Source organism: Danio aesculapii, chromosome 15, assembly GCF_903798145.1.
Source record: "Danio aesculapii chromosome 15, fDanAes4.1, whole genome shotgun sequence".
NCBI lineage: Eukaryota > Metazoa > Chordata > Actinopteri > Cypriniformes > Danionidae > Danio > Danio aesculapii.
The window spans coordinates 17711431-17733437 of record NC_079449.1 but is presented as its reverse complement, the minus strand read 5'-3'; the positions used below and the strand labels follow the sequence as shown (position 1 = coordinate 17733437).

At 31.0% G+C, this 22007-nt stretch overlaps 1 protein-coding gene across 4 annotated transcripts in view; it reads right to left on the bottom strand.

Moving 5' to 3' along the window:
* Positions 1–22007, bottom strand: part of ksr1b (kinase suppressor of ras 1b) — a 77181-nt gene that overhangs the window by 39898 nt on the left and 15276 nt on the right. For 2 of the 4 annotated variants that reach the window (XM_056473260.1, XM_056473261.1), the window contains exon 2: positions 11196–11327. In XM_056473260.1, coding sequence (XP_056329235.1) covers positions 11196–11327 — 132 coding nt within the window. Of the gene's footprint in view, positions 1–2878; positions 2993–9355; positions 9539–11195; positions 11328–22007 lie in introns of those variants that run through there. The other 2 variants (XM_056473263.1, XM_056473262.1) reach the window with 2 other exon arrangements.

Below are 22007 nucleotides of genomic sequence, written 5' to 3'. Positions count from 1 at the left end.
TAAGGCAGGGAGTGATGCTCTGAACAGAAAACCAAGAAGCATTACACTCACCTCCATCCAAACAAACAAACACAAAAACTCCCACTGCAATCTTAAATCACTCAGCTCACTCTGAAAAACTTCACCCAAAAACTTGAAGAAACCTGAAGAGTAGATAATTGAAAATGTATTATGATAATAATGATATCCATTGAAAATAGATATTACTTTTTTTTTGAATGTATAACTGCAGGTTTACCATGTATATGCTTGACTGCTCACTGTCCACCTTATTCAACACCTGATTTTGTTTGTAATTTAATATGGCACTTTTAAATTATTAGTTCCAACTATTTATTAAAAATGAGTTGAAACAACACCATTCTAGAGATTTTATTGAGACAACTTAAATGTTTTATGTTCAATCCACTTAAATATGTTAACTTAATCGATTTGTAACATGAATGATGGTTGTGTGGAACCCTGCATTTTTACAATGTACATACATATAAACTTGAATTGAATTAATCAAAATGTAAGAAAAAATTATGAAACTTTGGACACACTTTATTTTAATCTAAAATTGGTGCTATTAACAACCCATCAACTATGAATTTTGTCTCATTAAACTCCTAATTTGTTGCTTATTAATAATTATTAAGGTTGAATGTAAAATAATGGGTGTTAAATATGATCATGCAGAATATATACTTTAGAATTACAAATAAACAGCCAATATCTTAATAAAAGGCAGCTAATAAGCCACTAGTTAATAGTGAGAATTGGTACTTAAACTAAAATGTTAGCAAAATAATATCATGCAGAATATGTACTTTATAATTACTAATAAAAAGCCAACATCTTAATAAAAGAAGGTAATAAGCCACTATAGTTAATGGTGAGAATCGGTAACTAAACTAAAATGTTAGCAAAAATGATTAAGGATAATATGTACTTTATAATTACTAATTAACAGCTAAAATCTTAATAAAAGGCAGATAATAAGCCACTAGTTAATAATGAGAATTAGTACTTAAACTAAAATGTTAGCAAAATAATATCATGCAGAATATGTACTTTATAATTACTAATAAAAAGCCAACATCTTAATAAAAGAAGGTAATAAGCCACTATAGTTAATGGTGAGAATCGGTAACTAAACTAAAATGTTAGCAAAAATGATTAAGGATAATATGTACTTTATAATTACTAATTAACAGCTAAAATCTTAATAAAAGGCAGATAATAAGCCACTAGTTAATAATGAGAATTAGTACTTAAACTAAAATGTTAGCAAAATAATATCATGCAGAATATGTACTTTATAATTACTAATAAAAAGCCAACATCTTAATAAAAGAAGGTAATAAGCCACTATAGTTAATGGTGAGAATCGGTAACTAAACTAAAATGTTAGCAAAAATGATTAAGGATAATATGTACTTTATAATTACTAATTAACAGCTAAAATCTTAATAAAAGGCAGATAATAAGCCACTAGTTAATAATGAGAATTAGTACTTAAACTAAAATGTTAGCAAAATAATATCATGCAGAATATGTACTTTATAGTCACTAATAAAAAGCCAACTTCCAAATAATTAGCAGGAAGTAAGCCACTAATAGTGAGAATTGGTAATTAACCTAAAATGTCAGCAAAAAAGATCAAGTATAACATGAAGAGTTTAGATGCAAAAACCTCTATATTCCGTCTAAAATTTTCTTCTAAACTGACTATTTTCATCAGGCTTTTGTGTGTGGGCTCAGTAATTTCACTTTTATGGCAAAGAATACGTCCTTTTCAGGGTCTTCAAAGTGAAATAACTCAACATAAACAACGGAGGCTATAGGAAAAATGCTAATTTTCGATTTAAATTTCTGATGGCACTTGGAGGTATTTACATCTATTACATCTTCATATGTACTTCATAATTACTAATAAACACCCTATTTCTTAATAATAGGCAGGCAATATGCCACTAGTTAATAGTGAGAATTGGTAATTGAATTTAGTGCAAAAACACTTTTCAATAAGGTTGTATTAGTTAATGTTAGTTAATGCATTTACTAACATGAACAAACAGTGAACAATACATTTATTACAGTATTTGTTCATGTTAGTTAACATTAGTTAATGAAAATAGTTGTTCATTGTTAGTTCGTCAACTCACGGTGCATTAACTAATGTTAACAAGCAAGAATTTGGATGTTAATAATGCATTAGTAAATGTTGAACTATGATTAATAAATGTTGTACAATATTGTTCAGCATTAGTTCATGTAGGTAAATGCATTAACTAATGAATCCTATTGAAAAGTGTGACCATGTACTTAATAATTACTAATAAAAAGCCAGTATCTTAATAACAGACAGGTAATAAGCCACTAGTTAATAGAGAGAATCGTCACTTAAACTAAAATGTTAGCAAATTATTCATACATTAAACAACCAAAATATCTACAAAACATTAAGAAACTATATAAAATTAGCATACTTTTTGAGCTGGAACTGAATAAAAAAAAGCTGTTGTTTGTTTAGTAGAAAGCTAATTTAGTTTAGAAAGCCAGGTTAGTTTTATTTGACGTGAAGTTGTAATCAAACATTAAAAGGTGCCAAAATGGGTCCTCGCTAATAAAAGCTAGAAATAAAATAAATGACTCAAGCTCTTTAGTGCAACATCAACATGATAAGCATCTCAAACAAAAGTTGAATGAGGAATTTCCTCGCAAACTTGCGTGTGTTCAACAGAGTCTGCAGATTTCCCACAACCACAGAGACTCTTTCTCCACTTGCGTGCAGACAGGAAACTGACAAACATGAGAAAAAACCAACAAACAAAACACAGCTGACAACGACTTCAAATGCGCCGCTGACACATGAAAGTCAGGAATACTGTACCATGAGAGATCGTCCACTGAAGTTGATCTTTCCTAAATCTCATATCCCAGGAACAACAAATGAAAGTGTCTGTTCTGAAGTCAATCACACTGTGAGAGCTGCTGACAAACTTTGCCTGTTACTTGTCCTGGTCCCTCCTCCTCCTCCCTTTCCCTGCTGTCCTGCCCCTCTACCCCTCTTTCCTTCCTGAGAACAGGACTGGGACGCCTCTGGACACTCCTCCTCAGAGCACATGGTCACCGATTGAGGCCAACAGTGTTTCCTGTGTGTGGACTGACATCTCTTCTGTTATCTGAGGACGGGTCACGATTGGTAAATAGTCAACTTAGAGAGGAATCATGCAACTGATTTTTAGGGCTGCTATGGTTCTCTCTTCCCATAATTTAAAAACATATTCAAATAAATTACCATCATTTTTTCATTTTCAGCTTTAACAATGTTTTCGACAGGAAAAAATAAAATAAAACACTGAGCCAAAACTAACAAATAAAATAATAAATAATAGAAGAAATGTGTAAAGGCACTAAATAGTGTTTGAAACATAGTGCATCTGTACAACAAACTGATGTTAATTAATAAAGTCAAGTATCAATTTAATTTAAATAAATGCTGTAAAATAAAACGCTAATAAAATGCTATAACATAAAATTCTCTAAAATGAAATGCTATATATATATATATATATATGAAATGCTATAAAAATTAAATGCTATAAAATAAAATAAATTCTAGAAAATTAAATGCTGTGAAACTAAATGATATAAAATAAAATGCTGTAAAATAAAGTGATACAAAATAAAATTCTAGAAAATTAAATGCTATGAAACGGAATGATATAAAATAAAATGCTATAAAATACAATTCTAGAAAATTAAATTCTAGAAAATTAAATGCCATGAAATAAATTATATAGAATAAAATGCTATAAAAATAAAATGTTATAAAAGTAAAATTGTATAAAATTCGAGAAAATACAATACATTTCTATAAAATTGAATCCCATAAAATAAAGTCTATAAAATAATATAAAACAAAATGCTTTACAATTAAATCCTATAAAATGAAATGTTTTAAAAATAATATTCTATTAAATAAAATGCTATGAAAATAAAATGTTATAAAATTCTATAAAATGAAATTCTATAAAATACTATAAAAATAAAATGTTATAAAATAAAATTAAATTCTAGAAAATTTTATCCTATAAAAAATGCTATAAAATGAAATGATATACAAATAAAATGTTATAAAAATACAATTCTGTAAAATTCTATGAAATACAATAAAACTCTACATAATTAAATCCTATAAAATGAATTCTATAAAATAAAAATGAAATGCTATGAAATAAAATGTTATAAAAATAAAATGCTATAAAACGCTATAATACAATAAAATTCTAGTAAATGAAATACTACAAAAAGAAATGCTATAAAAATAAAATGCTTTAAAAAAAAAAATGTCATGCATGACAGATGATCCTGGGCCCCCAAAAAAGGGCCACGTCAGAGGAACAAAGCGGAGCAAAAACGGGGTACAGCACAGGAAACAGAGGTTTGCCTGAGATTGCTTTCATCATCACACACTTTTTCTTTTCTTTCCATCTCTTTCCCTTTATCTTTGCCTTAAGGAAGGCCTCTTGAAGATCCACAGGATGTGACCAACAAAAAAAAATGAGTCAGGCAAACCACTCCTGATTGTGCTCTTTAGACTCACTCTGAAAAAAATTCAATAGATTTACAATCTTTTTAAGGTAAGTGGTTGCAAGCCATTTATATGGGCTGAATTTAAACAAATAAATTAAATCAAATAATGTTCAACTTAATATGTTTGTTTAAATTTAGCCCATATAAATTGTTTGCAACCAATTAACTTATATAAAAAAAAAAAGTAAATGCACTGAATAATTTTTTTTACTAATAATTTTTTTTTCAGTGATGTGAATTGCTTAAACCTTGATAATCCAAACTCTGGGGGATTTAATACATACAATAAATTCCATGAGCAACTTGTAGTCAGTCAACACCACAAAATACAGCAAGAAATACTGAAAGCACACCATGGCTGTTTCTCCACCCATTGACTTTGTTATTCAATGGGAAACCCCACTGCTTCAGCTGCCAACATCAGGCACTGAGTCACAATATACAAAATAATTACAGCGTAATGACGTCATTTCTCAGTTAAAGATCACTGACCGTCGCACACAACAAGCAGATATGAACATGGATTACACTCATACTTTATACCAGTTTTTAGTATTACTTACATGCTTCTGTCAGGGCTGTTTATTTTTATTTTACCTGACTTTATTATACTTATTTTAATTTACCTTTCATTAATATTTGGTCTTTGTTTAAATTAATAAAAATATTTCCAATAATACAGAAAATCATATATAGATAAAACAAGCACATAATAATAAAAAAGCATATTTAGTATACAAATAATACACTGTAAAAAAGTGAAAACTTTAACAAATTACTTTGACTTGTTACAATTACATGAATTAAGTTTGATAAACTGAATTTATGTCAGTTTTTAGTAACAAATAATTTTTAGCTCTTTTAGGTGTAATAAGCTTTAGTGATTTATTTAAGAAAACAAGAATGGAACTGTACATACAGTACAGTACAAATCATTCAATATATTGCTAATATAATAATAATAGTAAAAATATTTTTATGACAGTACAAATAATTTCCTTACCATGTTACTATAATAATACTTTTATGTATTGTGACAACTGACAAGCACAAGTATTGTTCACTATTAATAGCGAACAATACTTGTACTTGCCATAAATAAATTACTAAAACTTTACACCTAAAATAACTAACTTAATTTATTACTGAAAACTGTCATAAATTAAGTTTGTCAAACTTAATTCATTTAATTGCAACAAGTCAAAGTAATTTGTTTAAGTTTTTTAACCCTGCATTTTTTACAGTGTATATCAATATATCTAATTGTACTTTCAAATAAAAAACAAGTGAAACTAAATTAAATAATAATAATAAAAAAGATAAATGACATAAAATTGTTCATATCCTTTTTTATATAGTTATTTTTTAGGGGTGTTCACCTTTAATGGATAGGAAAGTAGAGTTTTGACAGGAAAGCGTGGGGAGCAGAGAGAGGGGAAGGATCAGCAAAGGACCTCGAAGCGGGAATCGAACTCGGGTCGCCGAGAGCACCGGAGTGAATGTATTGACGCACTACCACTACGCCACTGGTGGCAACTTTTTGTTCATATCTAACCATTATATTTTATTTAAGCTTTAATCAAGTGACAAAATGCACTGAAATAAATGTGTAAATTAACTGTACAAGTCGTTTTAACTTACATTACATTAATTGATTACATTAAGCTGAATTAAAACATTAAGTTAAAATTTGTTTAACTTAAAAAATAAGTTGAAACCTGATTCACTCTCTAAATTAAGTTAAAGTAATGTAAAAACACCCGTTTTTTTAAATGACTTTTTATATTACCGTATGTAATTTTTTACAGTGCAGTTTTAAATAGTTTTAGATGTTAAAACATTGCTTTAAAGCACTGGTTCCCAAAGTGGGGGTCGTTTGGTGATTTCCAAAAATAAAATTCATTTTATTACAAATAGTAATTATTTAAAAGTATTATTTAAAACAGTAGTTAGAAATTACATTAAAAACGCTCTTCAAAATTAAATGATGAATAGACTTGGACCTATTGGTGTGTGTGTGCGCCGTTGTGTGCAAGATTTATATATTAATAATCACCTCAAAGGATATTGGGGGTCACGGGGTAAAAAGTTTGGGAACCCCTGCTTTAAAGGAATCTAGCTCTACAAAATTGTATTTAAGTTAAGCATATATTTTTAGGCAAAGTTTCAAGTATACTTATATCAACTGAACAAGTAATATAATTGTCATTTTATTTTATTTCAGCAGTAATTCAGACATAACTTGCCATCTTTTTACATGATAAAAGTATAGTTTTAATCATAACAGCAGTAAACAACCAGTGAGTACAGAACTAGTTTCCATCTACAAGTTTTGTTTGTTCTCCAATTATACCGAGGTGTATATTTTACCCACTAATTCTTAGCATATTTGGTTTATGAATATGCATTTTTTTATCAGTAAAATATAATAGCTTTGCCGTTTTTTATACATTAAACTTCTAAAATGTTTTCTTTAAGTGAAATGACAGTTAACCATTTACTATACTGTATATATTTAATATATCAATATATATTTATGGATGATTATGTTTCTGTTTGGGCATTAATTAATACATGATATAGGTTTAGAAGTGTTTAGATTAATAAGTGAAGAATTTAATAAGCCATATAAACAGAACTGCAAGCTATTAAGTATACTTAATATTTAATTATTATTACTAATTATTACTATAATATATATTAGAATATTTTGTTATACTTTGGTGTATCTCTTTTACATATACTTTTAAAATTACATATTCGTTGAAGTGTATATTTACATTTTAAGTTAATTTCTGAGTGGTACACTAAAATATCCTGGCAGTATACTTTGTTACTTTTTATTTTTAAAGTAGTATGCATATTATAGTTTGTATAGTATAAATATTATTTGTAATGGTAAGCACTTTTTTTAAGCAAAACCTGATGGAAAATTACCACCTAAACACTAAACAGCATCTTACTATTGCTAATTGATTTGATATTTTTAATGGAATTCAATGACATGCAGATGTGTTTAAATGTGACCTAAATTTTGAAACACTAAGCTACAGAAATTTCATATACAGGGCATGATATCAGATATAGAAAGGTGTGATGTCGCAACCTCAGATATGAAAATTCTGATATTTTTTTGCATGAATATCTTTAGTCACAATACGATAGTCACTAGATAGTCCCCGACTTCTAGCAAATGTAATCAAATACAAAGCAAGCATAAAATGGCAGAGGTGTTTCCTCGTACTTCTATAGAGGTGCGAGTTACGTGTATGTAAAATACCTCCAATGAAAAATGTTTCCTTAAACTGTGTGATCATGCAAATATAAATCGCAGTGGGGCCCAGGCTCATTTTGGCATTCCCGTGCTCTTCCAGAGAAAGCCCTGTTCCATTATATTGTGACAGACTGGGGATAGACTGTTCTGTCAGAGTGGGACACAAGGCCTACCTCTGTGTCCTGATAGATGCATTCCTGTGCTCTGAATCACACTGTATAAAGCGTATTATCATAGTTTATGTTAAGCGTAAGTTATCAAATTTACTGGATAGTGATGGTCAAGAATTGTGTAAAATAAAATAAAATAAAATTAGACAAAAATGAACAAAGAAAAACTAAATTATGACAAAATACAAATTAAATTTACTGTACAAAAGTCAAGAGGGTGGTAAGTAAAATAAAATTAAATAAAAAAAAAAAACAGAATAATCAAGAAAAAATAATTAGAGTAAATTAAAAATAAAATGTATTGTATTATGGTTAATAAAATCAAATAAAAGTTTGGCAAAAACAAAATAATTAAGAAAAACTAAATTTAAGACAAAATTAAAATTTTATTTCCTGTACAAAGGTCAAGAGTTGGGTTAACAAAACAAAACAAAAATTTATATAACAAAACAAAACAAAATTAGATTAATAAAATAAAATAAAATAAATTAAAACAAAATTAATTAACATTAAATTAAATTAAAAGTAACAAAAGTGAGACAAAAGCAAAATAATTAATAAAAACTAAAGACTAAACTAAAAACTTAAGACAAAGTTAAAACTTTATTTACTGTACAAAGGTCAAGAGTTGGGTTAAAACAAAACAAAAAAATTATTAAAATAAAATAAAATAAAACAAAAACAAATCAAAACAAAGTAAAATAAATAAAACAAAACAAAAGTTAAACAAAAAGTAACAAAAGTGAGACAAAAGCAAAATAATTCAGAAAAACTAAATTAAATTAAGACAAAATAAAAATAAAAACATAAATTAAACAAAAATAAACAAAACAAAATAAAATCAAATGACATGGAACATATACATATACATATACATATACATACATATACACACACATATATATATATACATATACACACACATATATATATATACATACACACACACACACACACACACACACACACACACACACACACACACACACACACACACACACACACACACACACACACACACACACACATATATATATATATATACACACACATATACATATATATAAAATCATATATAAAAAACTAATAACTACAAACTAATTTAAATATTTCTGATATATTTTAATCTGAGTTTGTTTACTTCGTTTTGTGCTGGGTCACCGCTTGGTTATAAAATCTGTGTTCTCAAGCCAAACCAGGCCACAGGCTGACGTAGACAGACAGAAATGGACAGTTATGACTATAAAATGACAATTCAAGCATTTTAGCACACCGAAGAAGAAGCAAAACTGGAGGAAACATAATAAACAACAAAAAGCTGTCCTACCGCAATGAGTGAAGTGAAGCGGTCACCTAGAGGCCTGTCGATAGGCCAGCGGTATTATAGGCCAATCGAAAACTGTCCCGAAACAGAGTACATATACATTTACAGTGGTGTTCCTCAGTCTTGTATACAATGCTTTTTTCACTGTTTATCTGTTTCCGTGTCTACTGAAGACAAACAAGTCTGCATTTGCCAAGCGCTCATGAATGCAATGCTGTTCTGGTGTTGGACAGTTTGGAGGGGGCAGAGAATCAGAAAGAGAGAAAGAGAGAGAGACCCCCTTTTGGAGCCTAAAAATAGTCTGGCGGAGAGTTTTGGACAGTGGCTGACGCTGCACATTCTCAGCTTTGGAGTGAGATCAGGTGTGTGGATCCACAGAGGCCTAAACACCACAGCAGGGAGCAAGAAAAAAATCTTCCTCCAGTGTGAACGTTCGGTAAACCTGCTTTTTTTTTAGAGACGTCCATTAAGAAGTTGAAAATGTTGTTTTTAAAAAGAAGTGATCCCATTGTGCTTTAATCATTTAAATATTGCTGGATAACAACAAGCTTATTTCCTTATTTAGGCAATAATAAATAATAAAATAAAATAAAAAAGTTAGACAAAAACAAAATAATTGAGAAAAAATAAATTAAATTAAGACAAAACAAAACTTAAATTTAATGTACAAAGGTCAAGAGTTTGATTAATAAAATAAAATAAAAACTAAATAAAATAAAACTAAATAAAATAAAAACTAAATAAAATAAAATAAAATAAAAACTAAATAAAAAAAAAAAAATAAAATAAAAACTAAATAGAATAAATATAAACAAAATAAAAAGTAACACAACTTAGATTAAAAACAGAATTGTTAAAAAAAATAATTAAGACAAAATAAAAGTAAAATTCACTGTATGATGGTGAAGAGTTGGGGTAATAAAATAAAATAAAAAGTAACAAAAGTTAGACAAAAGTAAAATAATTTAGAAAAACTAAATTAAATTAAGAAAAAATAAAACTAAACCAAAATAAAACGATAAATTAAACAATAATAAATAAAACTGAATAAAATGACATAAATACATCACCAATCAAAAACAACACAATAAGATAAAAGCAAGAAATAATGCTGCATTACAATAACAAGCTTATTTCCTTATTTAGGCAATAATAAGAAGTCATGCTATACAGAAGGCATGTGATCAATGAGGGATAAAAAAAAGGATAAAGGACCTAAATTATAATTCTTGCCAAATGTGAGACAGATTTCTTATTTTGTAACACAGGATGATAAATATCTTGTATAAAGATTTTATCCTGTTCATAAGTGAAAGTAAAACGTCTATCTATGCAATTGCAATACCTGCATATCGATATTAGCTAATTATAAACAACAGAGTAAAACTCACATTTAGATGATTACATTTAAAAATGTTTAAGAAAAGTTAACATGGTAACAACTTCAAAAAAGTGTAAATGTACAAAATGTGAACTAAAACATAAACAGAATGGCATTTTTACTAAATAAAGGTCAAAAAGGAGGGAAATACAGGCTACTCTGAAATTAATTGAAACCAAAAATAAAATAAAACAAAATTATTATTCATTAAAAAACAAAAAGCATTTAAAATAAAATAAGGCTGTAAAATAGCCAAATTTCAAACTTCTTAAGGCATAACAAAAATGTAAAACAGACCAAATTATACAAAACAAATAAAAAAAATAAAAGATATAATAATATGCAACTCAAATAATCATAAATATACATGAAAAAATAAAACAAATGTATTTAATAGCCAAAAATGAAAAGAAACAGGGACTTATGGTCAACTTTAAAGTAGCACGAGCGCACATATGGTACCTCTGGCCGGAGGTTGATGGTGTAGAGCCAGTCTGTGAGGTTTGGGTACGAATCCAGCGCCAGCGGTCGATCTCTCTCTGCAACACTCCGCTTCCACTCCAGCTGCTTACTGATGTACTTCACCAGCTTATCCTGCAGGCGGCGATCACACAGACAGAGCTATGTAATATATCCCTTTGCTTTTTAAAGTGACACTAATGACTTTTTAATCATCACTCAAAATAAAATAAAGACACTTTCTTAAATTAAACGCAAAGTTTAATTAAGATATAAATTTGCTGTTCATTTTACTTAGATAAAGATGACATTTTTTCTGGAGCAGTCGATAAATTTGATTCTTAGCTGACACAGTGGTCCACGGCTATTCACACATTTCAAGTCAACTGTTAATGGCACAAGTCAAGTCATAACAAAATGAATACTTGTGGTGCTGCGGTTTGTTTACAAATTATATATAGTTAGTTTGCAGCATCCAGAATAAGCATCAGTAGCATTTTGATGTACACATCCTCACTCTTGGTAAAACACTACAGTAACAGTTTCCATCAACTCATTTTTGTGTTGTGACCATTTTAGGACAAAAAAAAAAAAAAACCCAAAACAGTAACTTAGTGATTTAGGGCTTCACAATATATCATTTGAGCATCGGTATCACAATGTGTGTGTCTGCAATAGTCACATCACAACATTTGCAATGTTGAGTTATAGATCACTAGAAACCACAGGTCAAAACACACCATATTTGTGGAGACACTGCAAAATTCAGCCATAATAGAGTGAAAGTTTATCATCTGCATATGTTTTAATGCCTGTAACTATGTGAGCATTTTAGGAGAGATTGAAGCATTTTAGTAGTGCATAAAGAAGCTTCATAAACATAATTTGATTGAATTAATTGTATGATGAGACTATGCACTGTTGCTTTTTAGCCAAATTAGCCAATGTTCTAATGCTGATATCTTGCTGCTGTTAAATGGTTGCTAGGTTAGTGTGTTTTGTTGCTATGGAGTCGATTGACAGCTTGGAGTGTTAATACATCAAATCCTCTTGCCAATTTAAATAATATAAATTCACTCGATGTCTTTATGACACTGCAGCATAACTATATCAATCTGGGAGCTTTATAATGGCAGTCTATGACTGAGAGTTAGACTCTATGACTAATGGCAGTTTGGGGTGCTCTTGTGCTCCAGGGGTACAACCCCAGTTTAATATGTAATTTTATACAGCTCATTCAGATGTGGAAGATCACATGCTTTTAAGAATTTCTTTTTTTAAGTTATGATGCGTGAAGTTTTATGAGATATATCGCACTGCAGACCAATACACGTTTCAGGCAAACACACAATCTAGCACACCCGATCTAGGAAAACCATATATGGTTAAGGACGGATCAGTCGTCATCTATTTTTTTTCTTGTTTGAAGACGACTAACTGCTTAGAAGCATTATCGCCACCTGCTGAATTTCACAAGTTTGATGATCGAGACCGCCCGTGCTACGATTGCCAAATATTAGACTGTGAACAGTTTAAGGTTTCCCACTTCAGTCATTATATCATTATTATATCGTAACAATCACTTTAACATCTGTGCAGTTTTGGAACTCAAATTATGTAAATAAAAATAATTAGTTAAACACTTTATTCACGTATACATGACTTTATTTACGTATCCACATACACAAAGAAAACATAATAGGCCATCAAATTCTAGGATTAAGTATAATAAACTAATTCAGGATCTTAATGTTGTCTTACTTAGTTAAAATGGTTTCGTAGTAAAATATAAAAAACAAACAATAATGTGTCACGTCAGTTACTATAGTTAACAATTTAAAATAATATAGTTATAAACTGATAAACTACTTTTTCTTTTACTCTAAATATATATATATTTACTCTATATATATATATGTATATATGTGTGTGTGTGTGTGTGTGTGTGTGTGTGTGTGTGTGTGTGTGTGTGTGTGTGTACACACTATATAACAATATAAAAACTATATATTTCTTACTATAAATTACTGTAGTATTTAATGTGGGAAATCATTAATAAAAAAAGTTATTAGAAAATTAAACAAATAAATACTATTCAATCGCTGGAGTAAATATTAATATAGTGTTATACATTTATTAACTGTAAAAAAAATGTATTACACATAAAGATGTTTTATAGCCTATACATATGAACTTGCTATTTTTTCCTTCATTATAATGAAATCCATTATATAAATTAAACCTGTCCAATTTAGATTGTTTATATATCTCTGAAAATGTTTCAGCGAGGCCAGCAATCGAGTATCTGCTATATTGACTCTGTCAGGTAAATAATGACTGATCATCCATGATGACTGATAAAAAACTGTTTAGTCTAGTAAATCGAATGGCGATCGGAAACAATGTTCCCCATTCACCTGTCACGACTGCCATATTTGAGGCATTGAATACACTGTTATTCATGGTGTACAATATTCATTAAAAATTAATATAAAAATATATTGATGAAGATGTCCAGGAAGACAGAAATAACATTGACTTCCGTCGTAACCATATTTACGATTAACAGATTTACATATTAACCGATTTTGGCTATTGCAGCATTGAAGCCCTATAGGAGGAGATTGATACAGATCAGAAACCGGAATAATAATAAAATAAATATAAGTTTAATTTGGATAACAGAAGGTTGGCTTACTCAAGCCAACATAATAAAAGGTAACCTTGAAAATAATATTTTGTTTCTTAAACAGACCAATTGTTTTGATTCATAAGATCTTGATTTATCATCAAGGTGGGTTTTTGCTTTTGCCTGCATTTCTTATTTTTGACTCGTATTAAATAATAAAAGGAACAAAGTTTCAGCTAAATGTCATCTTTAATGTTTTCTTTAAAATGTCTGAGGATATTAACATTAAATATACTTACACATGACAATAAGCTCTTTGTGTATTTAAAATGGATGACATTGGCATGTTTCACATGTTTCTCTTCTGAGAAAAACTGCCTTTTCAAAGTGACAAGTCAGATGCCAGAGAAGATTGAAAGAAAAATGAGGGACAGACATGTGATAATTCAGTGCAAGCACTTTTCTCTAAACCGTCGTGTCCGCAAGAAAGCATTGCACGCAGAATGCAAAGTGAGAATAGACAGAGGAAATCCCCATGTATGACTTCATTGTAAATGGGTGGGCGATGAAATTGTGTGTGGTGTGTCAGTACAACAACCTACAGTACAAAAAAAAACACATACAGTACACAAACACACCACACTCACTTTTCCAGTTTAAATACCAATACATAAATCTACCAGTTAAAATCATTAGGCGAATATTGGGTTATAGCAGTGGTTCTCAATTCCGGTCCTCGAGACCCCCTGCACATTTTGTATGTCTCTCTTATTTGACACATAAGGATAAGTTCATGGATCTCTCTGTTAACAAGTTGATGATCTGAATCAGGTGTATGAAGTAAGGAAGACTTACAAAATGTGCAGGGCAGGGGGGGGGGCCCGAGTACTGGAATTGAGAACCACTGGTTTATAGTAATACAATTCTGATACACTGCATGTTCAGATGATTTAAAAAGCAACTGATAATTATCACCATCCTCCCCGTTGATTGATTGATTACATTAGGAATGGCAGTTTTCAAAGTATTATACAATGTTATACAAGCAATATCACACAAGCAGCAGTGCGATGTGGCTGTATATCGGCACTGGTTGGAGACAAAACAGGTGATTTTGCTCACATTTTAAGATTATAAGGCTGAACGGCATGAAGTGCCATCAGTCTACAGAGATATCTGGTTATTGGCAATCAATCGATCAAGTTATCATTAGCATCCCTAAATAAAATATATATTAAAGGATATTTCACCCTAAATTCACCATACTAAGGACAGTTCATCCAAAACTGAAAATTCTGTCACCATTAACTCACTTTTACTTGTTCCAAACTTGTTTTGTTTTTATTTTTTTATGTTGAACAAGTCTTTGGTTGTTGAAAACTTAAACAGTAAATGCTGAATTAAGATTGTTCTTTTGTTTATTATGTTGTTATTTATTTTGTCAGAAAGCTAAAACATTTCACAAAATGTGTTAAATCAGCTGCACAAAGCGATTGGCATGCTGAAAATCCTGTAAAATTAATAGATATAAAGATTTGACGTTTATCAGGAGAATTATCGATATTGACTAATATGAAAAAAAGTTTGTGATAATATTTTGTCATATCACCCAGCCCAACTTTACATGTACATGCAAATTACATATCTATCTGTGTAAAGAGACTGTGCAGAAATACACATTTAAATTTGTTGACATTCAGTTTGACTTACCTGTTGCAATTGAGTTATATAGACCTGACAATATTTAATTGGATGAACATTTTTTTGGTCTTATGCATAACTCAGGATATAAAAATACATATAGATACATTTAAATCATTTTCTTTAATCAGTACTATCGGAATGTGAAGAGACTTTCAACCAGCTCAACAAATCAAGTTTCTGAAGACAATCACCTACTGCACCTTTAAAAGTGTATTTTGAATGTTTTCAGAACATTCCAGAAAGCCCAAAATCTTAAAAATGACAGGTGCATGAAAAAACTGCTTTCGCCTGCAGTTTCTCATAACAAGCCAATAAAGTTTGAGCCGCACAGGAACAAAGACATCTCTGATGGTGCCCTCCCTTTGTTGCCTCGCTCTGCAATAAACAGCTCTGTCTATAAATAGCCAGCGGTTATCATGGTAAGGGAGTCTGGACTCTTTCTCACGGGGGCGTCAGCTTTGACTTTATGGCTGGAAAACACTCGCTGGCTGCAGCCAGAGTCCCTCTGACATCATGGAGCAGCGTGACACTGCGGTCCACAGGTTAACAGAAACCACCACACACCTGCCGCTAAGTAGGTACAAGCTCAGACACCTCCGAGATAACCACAGCTGCTTCTGCGCTCATAAAGAACAGGCTGCTTTCACTCACTGAAACTATGAAGGATGTATATAAAGATTGAAAACACTATTGCTAATGCTAGAGAATACTTAGAGTAGATTACACTAAAGATAAAAAAAATCTAAATGTTACTTTCTTGGTAAAATACTTGTTCAAATAAGTGGTCTGGTGCTTTTGTGTGATGGAAACAATGACATTTCCCTTTTTTGCATATACTGTAGTTTAAGCTGTGAATATGTAACTAAAGCGATGCAGATATAGATACCTTCACATGTAGATACAGCTAAAGCTATACACACATACACACACATTTCATATTTAGCTGTAGATTTCAGATATACATATAGATGTAAACATAGCTCTAGTTAGAACTAGCATAAGAAAGTTTGTCAGAAACTATTTATCTTTTCGTTTCATTTTCCTTCGGCTTACTCTCTTTATTAATCAGGGGTCACCACAGCGGAATGAACCACCAACTTGCTCAGCATATGTTTTATGCAGCGGATGTCCTTCCAGTCACAACCCAGCACTGGGAAACACCCATACACTCTTGCATTCACACACATACACTACGGGCAACTTAGGCTATTCAATTCACCTATAGCGCGTGTCTTTGGAGGACTTGCTTGTCCATGTCGGGGAGACCGGAGCACCCGGAGAACAGGAAAAACAGGAAAAACATTTATTGTATGATCTGTTTTTTAAACTGAATGCACATGTTTTACAAAAATACAGAGCACAATTACTTTTTCAACATTAAAAATATTAATTAGTATTTATTAAACACAAACTGAGAATATCAGAAAGAATTCTGAAGGGGTCATGTGACAATGAAGACTACAGTAATGATGCTAAAACCCTGTATAAAAAAAAACATGTAATGATATTTTACAATGTTATGTACATATTATCAAACAGTGAGTTTATAGATTTATTCCAAAGATTCAAACATTAAATTTAGGGATGTCCCGATCAGGTTTTTTTTGCCCTTGAGTCTGAGTGATTTGATTTTGAGTATCTACCGATACCGAAACCTGATTTGATACTTCTAAAAAATAAGAATAATGAAGAGCAAAGAAACAGATCCAGGATATTTCTTATGTTTTATTTAATTCATCTTATTTAAGTAATAAATAACATAAATTCTTCACTTTTGGACTTGCAGTAAATTAAAAGAAAAATCTAATATAAAAACAAATAGCACCTCAACTTACAATACCCGGCAGGCAATCCCAAGTTTACATATCTCACAGTTTGCTATGGCAATGTTGTCGTCATCAACTTTATAATACCTCCAGACCTCAGACATACTCGCGCTTTCCGCTTCAAGCTGCTTCTGTGTTCTACTTTTCTGGCATTTAACCAATAGAGTCTCTGCAACAAAGTGATGTCATGTCGCACACCTTGCTGTTTCTGTGTGAAGTCAAGAAAGAGGTCTAATTCTGTGCCACCGCATAACTACAGAAGTGTTAAAAAATAATGAGAATATATATACAGTTAAAATCAGAATTATTAGCCCCCCTTTGATTATTATATATATATTTTTTAATATTTCCCAAATTATGTTTAACAGAGCAAGGAAATTTTCACACAGTATGTCTGATCATATTTTTTTCTTCTGGAGAAAATTGTATTTGTTTTATTTCAGCTAGAATAAAAGCAGTTTTTAGTTTTTTTAAAAAACATTTTAAGGTCAAAATTATTAGCCCCTTTAGACTATATATTTTTTTTCGAAAGTCTACAGAACAAACCATCATTATACAATAACTTGCAGAATCACCCTAACCCACCTAGTTAACCTAATTAACCTAGTTGAGTCTTTAAATGTCACTTTGAGCTGTATGGAAGTGTCTTGAAAAATTTCTAGTATATTATTATTTACTGTCATCATGGCAAAGATCAAATAAATCAGTTATTAGAAATGAGGTATTAAAACTATTATGTTTAGAAATGTGTTGAAAAAATCTTCTCTCCGTTAAACAGAAATTAGGGAAAAAAATAAACAGGAGGGCTAATAATTATATATATATATATATATATATATATATATATATATATATATATATATATATATATATATATATATATATATATATATATATATATATATATATATATATATATATATATATATATATATATATATAAAATATATATATATAAAAAAAAAATATATATATATATGTATGTATATGTATATATGTATATATGTATATGATCACGTGACTAGATCTGGACTTCCCTAATTAAAATCTCACCAGCTTTAAACTTTTGAATGGTAGTGTGCATTCACTGACAAACTTTGAACTTTATTAATACAAACCCAGACATTTTCATACGGTTCACAAACATTTTTCGCATATTATTGATATAGATTTATGCATTTTATTTTGTCATTTATAAGTAAATGAATCTCCAGGTCCAATACTGAAGAAAAAGCAGAGACAAGCAACTGAAGCATTGCTTTTGCTTTTGCAAGTAAACACGACCATAAACCTTTTAACTGCATAAACCAAAACTGCTCGATATTACTGATTGAAAGGATTAAAGTGCTATATGACTGTGCAAGTTTTAGGAGGGTTGGTAGACTCAATCTCTATCTGTGGTTTGATTATCATTATGAATTCAATGTAAACAAGGTCGTTCTAAAGAACTCTTGTTCTTCCCTTTAGTTATCTTGTGTTAGGAGGTGGATGTCGGATGTTTGGGAACACAATCGTGTAAAACAGTTCTAGGAGGAAGCGATACAAAACTGTTTTGAGAATGAACTTTTGCTCAGGTGTTTGGAGAATTATTATAAAAACATTTCAGATGGTGTGCAATGAGAGAGGTTAACTATTTTACGGTTTGTCACTTTAGTGGTTAATTCGTACAAATTCATATGAGTTCAGTCGTATGAGAATGTGCTATTTTTAAAAGGAGGCGTAGCGCTGGATAAATCACATGATTTTTTAAAACACATCAACAAATCTATTCAGTAAATGTGCTTCATTATAGTTTATTTCCATGTTCTATTAATAGAATACAAGATACTATTTCATTTCTTATGATAATAGTAATAATAATAATAATAATAATTATTATTATTATTATTATTATTATTATTATTATAATTCATTTTATTTGTAAATGGCACCTTTCTGGACACCCAAGGTCGCCTTACAACAGCATCAACAGCCATACCAGAACAAATTAAAACAATTGATGAAACGTTGCCAAACAAAATTTTGAAATGCATGTAAGGAGTTGCAGGTACAAACACATCGCGAGTATATGATGACATGATAAAAGATAGTCAAAAGAAAGCCTGCTTAAAAAGATAGGTCTTGAGATGAGATTTAAAATTGCTCCTTAGGTCCAATGGAAGAGAGTTCCATAGTCAAGAAGCTGTGGACATTATTAATAGAATAAAATATTTATTTATCTCCATAGAGAGCATTTTAGAATGTACGTGCATCTTGACATTTCCATCCAACTTTTTTTTTAAAGCTGATATAGATGGGGAACTTCAAAACTGCTAATGTTCATTAGTCATGGCTGTTTCTCAATACATGATCTTAAATCATCTTGCATTCATGTTTTCTAATGCAATCATCAACTGCCAAAGTTCATGGAAGAACCAGGATGTGTTCTTAATAATGCATACTTCAGCACAATATTCACTTGAAGTGCCAGAAATCTTTTAGCATTTTTCCACCAGCGTGAACAAGGTGTAGTTTAGAGTTAGTGCTCTTGCTGGTTCGTATCCTCATCATCAAGTGAGCCTTTGCTTTTCTATGGACTAGAAAGCCAATAGAGCCAGATCTAGCTAACCCTAACCAGTCACTGAATATGTCTCAGCTTTCCCAACAATACATCCATAGGAGCACCAAATATACAATCATCCCGTCAATGTTGCATTGCTATTAATGTTAATACCAATGCAAATATTTCAACATCCAAACAGTCAATCAGGATATGTTCAAGCAGCATGCCGTAGCTTGTATAACTAAATATGACAAGCAATAATAATGTGTTGAGCATAATGCTTTACTCTTATTTAAAAAAAAAACGGCACTTAAAAACTGTTTTTTTTTCCCATCTCATTGGTCATAGTAGCCCCAACTGACACAAGCAGTTCTCAAGCAATGTTCACAAGCAATGTTTTGGTGCCATCTAAGAACCACTTCTCCTGGTTCAAAGCTGGTGCTTGGGTTGTTGAAAGACAAAGAACTGATGGGTAAATATGTTCTGGCTCCGAACCAGCACTCAAACTGGCTTGGGGGAAAAGTGTTAAACGCGGCTAAATAATGGAGGAGGAAAGCACAGCACTTCTCTGTTCACCATTATTTACAGTTCAGAGGTATAACTTATTTATCTCAGACATTTCCCACCGTAAACGTGTGAAATAAGACCATGAAGGTAAACATTCACATGAATATTTTAATAAAGGTGTAAAAGCATGGACAGATATTTATTTGCTGGAATTGGTTTGATTTGATTTGTGCAAAGTGTCTTCGTTAAGCTTACTGCACATACCAAATAGATTGAAATGGGCAAAATACAATAAACAATTTTATGAATGTTGCTGAAAATGTTATTTTGCATTAAATCTATTAAAAATCTAATTTCTGAAATAATGTGTTCTGCATTACTGCAGCCTTAGGTTTGTGTTAGTGGCCCGTTTCCACTGCATGGTACGGGTCAGTGCGGGTCACCTTTATCAGGCTTGCGTTTCCATTGCCAAAAGGTTACCAATGGCCAATAACGAGATTCAGTCGACAACATTCTTGCTCGAGTAAAAGTCAAAAGCCACTTTTCCACTGCACACGACAAGAGACAGACCGGACGTCATTCATTTCTGATAGAGAGTAGTTCGGGAGGTCCAATTAACTCCTTATGCGGAAAATTTGGATCCGATTTGAGCTGCGGATACATTGAAATATTTGAACTTCTGCAACTAGACCGTATGGGACCAGCCGACTGGATGTGATGTATTCCAGTGTTGTCTAAGCAGATCCGCATGCGCGAGTTAAGAAATACAAGTTTTTTTTTATATATTTTTTTAATCAGAAAATAACATTTATATTAAAAACATTTCTATGCATAAATGAGTAATAAATATATAATATTTTTATGTTGTCTCCACCTTCCCTCCAAATTTTTTAGTGGTCTATGAGTTTCTAGTTTTCATTCATTCAACCATGGTGAACGCATGGGGAATAAAGGCTCTTGCATTGCACTCCTTTATTTTAGACACTGCAAGAACAGCTTCTCTCCCATGGTGCACGACAAATCTGAAAATTCTGGGAGACAGCCACAACGGGGCGTATTCCGACCATTGTGTTCAAATGTTGTGTGCAGTGGAAAGGCGGCTAAAGTACAGCTATACAGGTCGTTTACATGTCATATGAGAAGCATTTCTCACAAAACCGATGCTTTATACCCATATATACTTCTGTATAAACATTCATTATTAACCTTTCTATGAACAAGATTTGATTATAACTGCAGATCAATGACAAGTGCAAAATAGCCTACAGAAATGTCTGCAATTATATAAAATAAATAAATGCAACATGTATGAACACCTACAGACCCTTACAGTCTCTGATGTGTCTTTAGCATGTAATCTCTGTTAGAGAGTAATTCTGAGTTCATAATGGTCCAAAAGGCTAAGATAATCGTTAAACATGGCATTTTGTTCATGTTTTTTCAGTCACTCTCACGTTTGCCCGTTTCTGAAAGGATCAGATGTCAGAAGCACTTCAAAAATCACACAAACGTATTATCATCAGCTCAAGAAGTTCATTATTTCAAATATATAGACGTGCACGCGAGCTCTCACGAGAAAGTGAATCCGCTCACGCTTTAGACGGCCT